General features: G+C 38.1%; 1 protein-coding gene across 1 annotated transcript in view; it reads right to left on the reverse strand.

Annotated features, from left to right (window-relative positions):
* LOC106521391 (double C2-like domain-containing protein alpha) overlaps positions 1 to 9,905 on the reverse strand; it is a 31,923-nt gene that overhangs the window by 17,082 nt on the left and 4,936 nt on the right. Inside the window, exons 2-6 of the mRNA XM_014013940.1 lie at positions 9,163 to 9,519; positions 5,736 to 5,815; positions 5,520 to 5,594; positions 5,175 to 5,284; positions 1,001 to 1,127 (exon numbers count right to left, since the gene is read on the reverse strand). Coding sequence (XP_013869394.1) covers positions 1,001 to 1,127; positions 5,175 to 5,284; positions 5,520 to 5,594; positions 5,736 to 5,815; positions 9,163 to 9,514 — 744 coding nt within the window. The 5' untranslated portion in view covers positions 9,515 to 9,519. The remainder of the gene's footprint in view (positions 1 to 1,000; positions 1,128 to 5,174; positions 5,285 to 5,519; positions 5,595 to 5,735; positions 5,816 to 9,162; positions 9,520 to 9,905) is intronic.

The raw sequence follows: 9,905 nt of genomic DNA on the forward strand, positions 1-9,905 counted from the left end.
GTGTGTGGAGAGGCGGGGGGGGGGGGGGCTCTGCCAGGGGGAAATTGGGCTTAAAGACACGTCCCAGGGGTGTTTCTGGTATCAAAAGACGTTTCTGGTCCCCACCTGTCGTTTTGCTCCTCAGCATGGCTTCCTAAAAACGCTACAGGATTTCTCAAACATGCATGAATGAGTCAGAGCAAGGCTTTGGGCATGTTTTTTTATGAGAGTATAACATTATAACATGATATAAAACTCAAAAAAGTTGATTTTACATGATATTGCCCCTTTAAGATGACAGCAATCTACTTTAGTCATGGTCTTACTCAAACAGGCCATTAACTCGTCAGTCTGGTCAAAGTTAAACTCTACTTCTCCAAACAGAGGTCACTGAATAAACTTATTTATTTATTAATATTAAAGTTAGAAAGTTACCAAGAGTTTATAACCACTCGACAGAATTCCACCTCAAAACGTCCTGAATATTGATTTAAAACAAAAACATTTCCTCTTTTTACTCTATTCCCTTATGTAATTATTTTTGTGTCTGTGCAGATGACAACAACAGAATGTTGCATTATGAACAGCCTTATTATTGCTCTTCTCACACTTTCATCTGGGCTTACTTCATTTCTTTAGAYGCTCGGCCCTTAAACCTAAATAAAAAAAGATTTTAAATGAGAAGAGGGAAACATTTTCTCTGTTCTTTTTGTACATAAAGCAGGTAAACATATGGACACACACTGTTTTACATGTACTAAGCACGGTGTGTAACCACCATAGTGATTTAATGCCTCTCAGGTGGCACCTCCCCTTCCCTTCCCTTTATTTTCCCACCTTTTCACTTAAAAGGCCGCACTTGTGAGTCACACAGAAAGCGTTACAGAAAACAACACAACCCTGCAGCTATTTATCTGCCTCATACGCTTATTTTCCAATCTCCTGCCCTCCTTTTTTTACTTATATATTTGCGCTCCCCCATTTTATTTATTTTTTTTATCATTTATTTTTTTGTCCTCACAGGAGGTGGATGCTCCAGACAGATGTTAAAGTGTTTGGTCTGGTCAGGCTTCACACGGCGCAGGGCCACCCTCGACTCCCCGATGAACTCATTATGTGTCAGCTTGTCTTCGTCACACACAGACACCCTGGGAGACAAACAGAGACAGGGCTGGCAGGGGGAAGGTAAAAGAAATGACAAACGGCGAACGAGGCATGAATAAAAAATAAGAGCTGCCGGTTAATGAGGCAGAGATGGAAATCTGGAAGGAGCTGAGTGTTTCTGTGTGTCAGGGAGCATAGTGGTGAAAAACAATAAATTAATGCAGGTTTATACAAGAGAAGTGAGCCATAATAAGAGCACCATATGGATCTGCATAGCCTGCACGCAGTTGTGACGTTTTCCTCTGCTGGGAATTCAGAAAGTGTAAAAGTGCATCACTGACGATTAAGTCAATCCATATTTATGGCGCTGGTGAACTCTTACACCTGCCATAATGTCAGCTGAAACACTACCGGAGGGCGGGAGTGGCACAGAGGAGAGATGGAGGTGGAGGGAGGTTGGAGATGTGAAATCAAAAGGTGCCATCCGAAGGGACGGAGAGACGTGAGGTGAGAAAGAAAGGTTCAAAACAGGAGAAGTTATTTAAACATGCATGTGACTCGTGTGTTTTTAAGTAGCTGGAATCCAATAAATTTTTTCTTGCACTGAAATAAAATCTGATGGATGTGATCAATCTTAAAAACAAAGAGATTTTCATTTGAATTCTAACAGCCACATCCTCGGTTCCCAGTTTCTAGTAATAAAACAGAAAATAGCGAGGATGTGCAGGCTGGCAGCCTTGAGGCACGAGGTGCTAAAATCTGCTGTCATTAAACTGCAAAAAATAAAATAAAATAAACATGTAAAAGAACAGAAATGGAAAAGAGTAAGATACTGGGGAAGGAAAAGAACAGAGCAGAGAGATAAAGCGAGAGGTGAAAGAGTTACAGGRATAAAAAAAGACCAGGAGGATGAGCGAAGACAAAAGGTTGAAGAGTCAAATATGAGGGAAGAGATGTAAACATTTTACTCTGACAGCTTATATTTCCTACAAGCTGATCTAAAATGTCAACGAAACAAGTAGAAAAATCCTCTCCATGAGGTCACCGACATCCAAATCCACATCAGAGCCAGAAACCAAATGAGTTCTGACTCTGCACAGCTGAAGAGTTCACTCAGAAGCTTTTCTGCTCCTGCAGGGCAGCAGCTTTACTGAACTTTATATTAATAAAACCACAGGTTCATTCAGCGGTAAGACATTTCTGTAGCAGTACTTCCAATAAAAATATTACATGGAAATTTTAACTTTGTCCAACAGTGACATTAAATTTTCTACAGTTTGTTTCAGCCTTTATTACTCGTGGTTTTATATCCTTAAACTGCCTACATCAGAACTGAATTTTAGTAAGAAAGTAAGTAAGTAAATTTTTATTTATATAGCGCTACTATATAGTATTTATACATTAATATTTTCTTCTTATCTTGGCTCTACAGTTTCTGCTTGTACAAGTTATTTTGAGACTTTATTCGCATCTATTTATGAGCGACCGGTCCTGACAAATGAGGCACGGTAAATAGTAATATAATAATATATATTTTTAATTCTCCGTCTCAAAAGCTTCAAAATGATATAAAGTTTGTCTAAATTTGGCGATTGATTGCCCGGCCTGGTTACAAGTTTTGTTTATAAAGTGTTGGTTAGCATTAGCCGAGAGATATTCTTTTGAACAAAGCAGCCACTGTTCAAAAGAATGTCCCAACACAGACGAGCTACATCTGATGGCCAGAACTCTGCAGTTTTCACTCATTTACAGGCCAGCGGTCACTCTTTCAGAGATGAGGATGTTCTCATTCTTGATAGAGAGGAACGTTGGTTTGAGAGAGGAGTAAAAGAAGCCATTTTTGTGAAGAAAGACCGTCCATCATTAAACAGAGGCTCCCTCTAGCGGGTTGTGTTGACGTCTAATCCAGGACTGTAGGCAAGTCCTACAGACTGTTGTTGAGATACCTACAACAGGTCCTTTGAAGTGGGCCTGACTGTCAACTTTTGCAAGGTAGTCAGCCCATTTGGGGCTGACTAAGTACAATTTTTATTTTTATTTATTTTTATGGGATTTATTTATTTTATTTATTTTTATGGGATTTTTTTCCTCACCACTTTCTATGGGACATATGTTGTTTACAAATCTTTCTGTTTTTTTTGTAGAAAACAATGTGGTACATATTTCTTCAGCTAAAAAATAAATGTGTGTTTGAAAGATGACTGATTTKGTAAATTTCACTTTGCTTGTAATATGCCACTGTTTTCATCAGATAGGATACAGRTCCTTCTCAAAAAATTAGCATATTGTGATAAAGTTCATTATTTTCTGTAATGTACTGATAAACATTGACCTTTCATATATTTTAAATTCATTGCACACCAACTGAAGTAGTTCAAGCCTTTTATTGTTTTAATATTGATGATTTTGGCAAAAAAGTAAAGAAAAATCAAAAATCCTTATCCTTGTCAGCAGTCAGGTCAGCAGTCTGACCATGATTGTGGTTTTGAGTAATGAACCAGGCTGKGAGTTTTTAAAAGCCTCAGGAATCTTTGCAGGTGTTTACAGTTAATTCGTTGATTCAGGTGATTAGGTTAATAAGTCGTTTAGAGCAGTGTTTCCCAAAGTTGGGGTCGGGACCCAAAGTGGGGCCCCGAAACATCAAGGTGGGATCCTGATAAGATTTTCTGAAGTAATTACATTTTTGCCTTAGTTGTTACAAAGGAGTGAGGTTAGTATATTTAAAATTGATAAATGTAGTATAAAAATATTGTTACCATGCCCGTTTTGTTGACCAGATACAAATGTTTATCATCCAAACACAGTTGGGTACATATCTCTGCTGCTGTTATTTTGTGGGTCAAAAGCTGAAAAGTTTGGGAACCACTGCACTTTGGTTCCCAAAGTTGGGCTTGGAACCCAATTATGGGTCATGAAGCACCTTGGATAATCTCCAGAAATCAATTTAAAGGGTAATAAAATAATTGDTGATGTAATATTTTCCCTATAATTATTACAAAAATACAAAATAAGTATAAATAAGTATTTATATTTGTGTACAAGCTGTTTAGATTGTCAAAAAGCCTGTGTTTTTAGGGCTATTAACAAAGTTCGTGTACTTAGACCAGTAACATTTGGGGTCACAAGTTTTTGCCATGGATATTTTGTGGGTCAGAAGACAAAAAGGTTGGGAACCACTGGTTTTGAGAACCTTTTCATGATATGCTAATTTTTTGACATAGGGATTTTTTATTTTTCTTTTCTTTTTTGCCAAAATCATCAATATTAAAACAGTAAAAGGCTTGAACTACTTCAGATGGTGTGCAATGAATCTAAATATTTGAAAGTTTAAAGTTTGTCAGTACATTACAGAAAATAATGRACTTTATCACAATATGCTAATTTTTTGAGGAGGACCTGTATTTTTTTCTTTAAGAATATACACACCAGGCGACAYCTGGAAATATCAACGATGAACAAGAGGGTTTATATAAAAAAAAGGTTTTTGATAAACAGCAAAAGTCAACATCTGTGTGTTTTTCCCGTGTCAAATCTGAAGTCTCCTGATGTTTCCGTGCCTCTGCTGAATTAAATCAGTGTCACGGGTCGGTAGTAGGGCCAGCTTCTCTAATGTCCCTGGAGAGGTAACCCGTCGATCCTGCTCACATCCAACTCTCATGTGTGCCACCGCAAAAGTTCTAGTCACAGGCAGAGACAATTCGCAGCTTTCGTCACCTCCAGAGGGGGGTCAATGAAATTAAAACACCCGGCGGTGCTTCGTCTGACCTCAATCTGTCACTGCAACTTTGGAAAACAAAAAGCAGGGAGGCGGATGGAAAGAAATACAAAGAGAAAAAAGGGAGATCTTTCCCGATCTTTGCTGGGCAGAAAAGACATGAGGATGAGGAGGGTGACAGAGGAGGAGGGTAGAAGGATCAACAGAGATAGTGAACCACAGAAAGTGCTTTTAACTGATGGCAGAAGACGCAGTGACTCAGACAGACGATAAGAAGTCTTTTGTATGCGTGAGCGAGATCTGGAAGGGTTTTAGATCCCAGAAGGGCTGGAAATAAAAGTGGACAGAAATAACCTCGTCTGAGGGAGACGTTTACCTCAGAGTCTTTCGGTACATGTCCTCCTCGGTGATCCCACAGTAGGTGAGCGTCTCATTCCAGACAGGGTTGAGTGTGTTTCGAACAATCTTGGTTTTCAGTTTGTTGGCCTGCACAAAAGAAAATGTCTCTCGAAACTTTGTTTGGCAAAAAAAAAAAAACAAATAAATACAAAAAGAAGGATGAAAAACCCCACTTTGCTTTACTGCTGATTTATTCGTCCGTGATTGCATTTTCAAGATAAAACATGATTGAAAAGTGTGCTCCAACATCACTGGTGAAGGTCTTTATCTATTATAGAAAACCGCACACAAAAATAAAGCTTTGCTGGTAATAAAATCAGACCTTGCACGCTCCTGGCAGCAGATGCAGCTTGACGTAAGGATCAGCCAAACCATTGAAATCCATTGGCTTTAAACCCTTACAGGAAAAATAGGATAATTATAGAAGCAGGGTGCAAAAAACATGATATTTTTGACAGTAACTTAAGGAATGCTGTGGAGCTGTTGAACATCACTGAAACAGACTTCAGTTTTTAGGTGACATTCAGAGGAGTCACACCTTTGCTCTCAGGACTGTGCAGTGTAAGGAGCTTGTGGCTTTCTCGTACAGGAGGTCAAACTCTAGTGTCCCCAGAGAGGCTGAAAGAGAGTTAAAGAAAAGGAGGGGAAAAAAGCATGTCACTTACGTCTGTAATTGCTTTTATGATGATGACATTATTAGCAGTAACGGAGACGAAAAGTGATGGTGGGGGTAAAAATTCAAACCTTTTATGAGCAGGAATTCATTTAAACACTTTTTTTAGTGTGGAATCTGAGAACTCTCCTCTTGGTCATTAATGAACAAAAACAAGCTGATCGATCTGCTGTAGACAAGACATTTAAACTAATTTAATCTTAACTAAGGTATGATACCTTAAGAAAACAATGGTCTTTTTTATATAAGACTATGACGTATCACAAATGAGTGTTTCTATTTTTCTTTCATCATACAGTAACCTATTACTGTCATGACACTTGGAGATGATAGCAATAAAGTCTTAGTTTTAAATTAATTTATGTTAAAATGAGCTTTAACTAAAGAATATTTTGAAAAAACAAGTTTTGTTCTTTTGCAATAATGACAATCATTACAACAAAATAAGCATCATCACAAGATATTGCAATAAAACACGTCATCTTTAAATAAAGTCAGAAAAATATGTTTAAAACACATCTTTTTTACACAAGCTTCGTGATCATTTGCTTGTATCATCATCGGCTGTACAAATCACCAACAGCTTTAAGTTCATGTAACAGACGTGTGTTTTGAACACATTTCTCAGACTTTATTTAAAGATGACACATTTTTATTTCAATTTCTTGAGGTAAAGATGCTCATTTTGTTGTAATGGTTGTCATTACTGCAAAAGAAAAAAAGCTTGTTCCACTGACTCACTGTACAYCTCTATACAGCAAGGAGAAGAAAATATTTTTGTCCAACTAGTGCTGCCTTATAGACTAGATACAGAAACATTAGATATGTTTCAGCACTATTAGGTCTTTGTTTAGAGCTTGATTAGTCCTGATTTTAACATGGATTCATCTCATTTGAGACCAAAGTTAAAACATTTTAGACATTTAGTTCCTTTGTTCTACTTTTGCACAAAAGTGTTTCTAGTTTACTGTAACAAATATCTACAATTCAGCAACCTAGTACAAATATTCCAAATAACTAACTAAAAAGCTCACAAACTGTTACGGCCAGAGGTCTTTCTTCTATGTTTATACTAAAGCATGGAATGACATTCCTCAAAACATAAAGTCCAATTCAAAACTACAGCCCTTTAAGAAGAATCTTGTCTGCTGGACACTTTTTGATGTGCTCATATTTAGACGTCCTATTTTGCAAATGCTGCCTTCCTGAAATTTGGTATGCTTGTTTGTCTTTGTGTCTATGGTGTATAATGATGTGATTGTGATGCTGTAATTCTGAGTGTTTTATGTGCTGCAGAACAGGAACCTGCTGTAAAACAGCAATTATGCTGAGTCAGGCTTGATTTTTAGTAATCTTTTCCTGTTAAATAAATAAATCAAATCAAATCAATTAGATTAGAGTCAGAGCTCCTTCATTAGTCCCAACTAGACTCTAGAACTGTTCCAAGCCTTGTCCTTGGAGAGGTGACTACTAAATGAGCTGACAGTTGTGGTAAAAAGGGCTGTAAATTAGGAAGGTTTCAGTGGCGCAGGGAGAAGATGTTCACTCTGCAACCAGAATGTYGCTGGTTCAAATCCCTGCCTGAATGCATACTGTTGTTGTGTTTCTGGGCAAGACATTTAACCCCCATGAAGCACAGAAGTTTTCCAACTATTCTTGGCTACACTCAAGTGAAATGCACTGTTTAAAATAAACTCTAAATTGTAAGTACTTTCAGTACTCCTGTATTTTTGAAAGTACTTACTCCAATCATTTAACTTAAGAAACAATTTGACAGAGCTACTTCTACTTTTATTGGAGTAGGGGAGACCGGGGACAGTAACAACAAGGGACGGTTGCATCACGTCAYTTTTCTCCAAACAGAAACAAGCTGGAGTGATGATACTCACATTGTACATGCTCAGTTAGATGCCCCACCTTGCAAAGAAAAAGTAAGCAGTTTCAAAAACTGCTCCAGGATTTATTTGAAAAAAAAAACGTATATGTTTTTGAGGTACCAAAGTATTGTTTTTGCTTAGCTTTGTTTTCGTCATACTGTTGTCACTGTTTTTGTGATCCAGCTCAAACTTATATGCTTTAAACTAGTGATATGTTTGCTTTCAACTAATATAGTTAACATACTGTATGTCCAGATCAGCTTATTTAGCAAAAACATGAGGTTTTATCACGGCTGACAGGAAAGGGGACAGTTACAACAACTGTTGCAACAATCCCCATTCTATAAACCCATATAAAAACAGAGGACATATAGATGAGATTAAGTTGTTGAATTTAAGTTTGTACTTAAATAGATATTGGGTGTTCATAATTTTATAGTTTAAAACTTATGAGTGTTTAAGATGTATTTTCTACAGTTGTTGTTTTCAACAATGGTTTTAAAATCCCAGTTTCTTTCAATGTAAATGTTGCATAATGTAGGCGTACASTGACAATAAGCAAAACAAAAGTTAACTGCCTCACAATTTGTTCTCTTATCCTTGTCTCAAAAAGTCAACAGTGTTTTACATCATTTAGAGTCTTTGACATCTGAATATAAGGTCTACTCATCAGGGCAAATCTATATTTGACATTTGATCAAAAAAGAATAAATAAATGACACTGTAACATCATTATAACTTACAGTTTTTATTAATTTAGCAATAATATAAATATAAAAATAATAAAACTTTTATTTACAGGGAAATATATTGTATTCATAATATGTTGCAACTGTCCCCAGCCCCGGGGTCTGTTGCAACATCTGACTTTTCATTTTCAAATGCAAATTGTGAAGAATGTACATGCTTTAATCATCTATAAATGGTTTTGACTATTAACAGACAGATGTAGGTTTGTTCTACAAAAATTTGGTTTGTCTGATTCAAACCGTCTCTGAGTAACAGAGTCAAATGAAAAAAGTGTTGCAACTGTTCCCAGTCTCCCCTAATATTTGACCAGTAGGATCAGTACTTGGACTCAAGTAAGGAAAGTGAGTTAATGAGAGAACATTTGTTTAGTTTGTTGTTGTTCTCTCAGTTAATCCATCTTGTTACCAATGAGTGTTTGTGTTGAACGTGTAGACTCTTTGTATGCCGATGGTGCTGAGGTTGAGAATGCACCGGGTGCAACTAAAAGTTTGTAAGTCGGAGTTGACCGTAGTCTGTCACCCATTAGAAATGAAAAGTCACCAAAGTTTACTTGTGAGYGGTAAAACTGAAACAGCTGTGCCCTAAAAACCTGTGGTGTGTCCAGGTCTGTCAGTCTAATTGTTTGTGTCTCACTGAGACCTGATCGTTACTCTCAGGTGACTCACTGCTGTCGTCGCTGTCACAGCTGTCGATCTCGATGGAGGTGTCCATGCTGCTCATGGCCGACAGTGACCCCCCACCGCCTGCAGCTCCCGGTAACAGCGGAGACAGAAGGCCACCGCTTGCTCCTCCTCCTCCTTCTCCTCCTCCCACAGTCCCTCCACCTTGACCCGAGACGAGTGCAGCCGGCGCCGACAGCTGATTGGGCGAGAGGGGCTCTGAGAAGGAGGAAGTGGGCGAGAGGCGTGGGAAGTAGGCAGAGATTTGTCGTATGGGACGAATGGGGCCTGGGGAYACGTCGATGGCCATGTGCTCCTGGATGGAGATGCCTAAACGGTTTCCTTTTCGCACAGTCATAGGGGCTGGGAGGAAACACATTTATGCCGTTAAACACATTCGTCTTCATTAATCAATTTTAAAAAATGCATTCAGCCAAAATCTGTGGTGAAGACACTGATAAGCTGGTATCTGGTCATCTCTGAAACTCTCATCTGTCATCAGGAAGYTATTAACTCTTTCTCCCTGAAAACTCTATTGAGATAATTATGAMAGTTTTCTCATAAGACGACAAAATACAGCAACAACATTTGCATTTCAATTGAATAACTCTGAATAAAGCCAAGCCTTGGAAGGAGGAGAACAGATAATAGACAAAAGGGGTTTTCTTTTGAATCCTCATTCCCCTCAATAAAACTGCAGTGTGTGTGTGTGTGTGTGTGTGTGTGTGTGTGTGTGTGTGTGTGTGTGT

The sequence above is a fragment of the Austrofundulus limnaeus genome, unplaced genomic scaffold, assembly GCF_001266775.1.
Source record: "Austrofundulus limnaeus strain Quisiro unplaced genomic scaffold, Austrofundulus_limnaeus-1.0 Scaffold108, whole genome shotgun sequence".
Taxonomy (NCBI): Eukaryota; Metazoa; Chordata; class Actinopteri; order Cyprinodontiformes; family Rivulidae; genus Austrofundulus; species Austrofundulus limnaeus.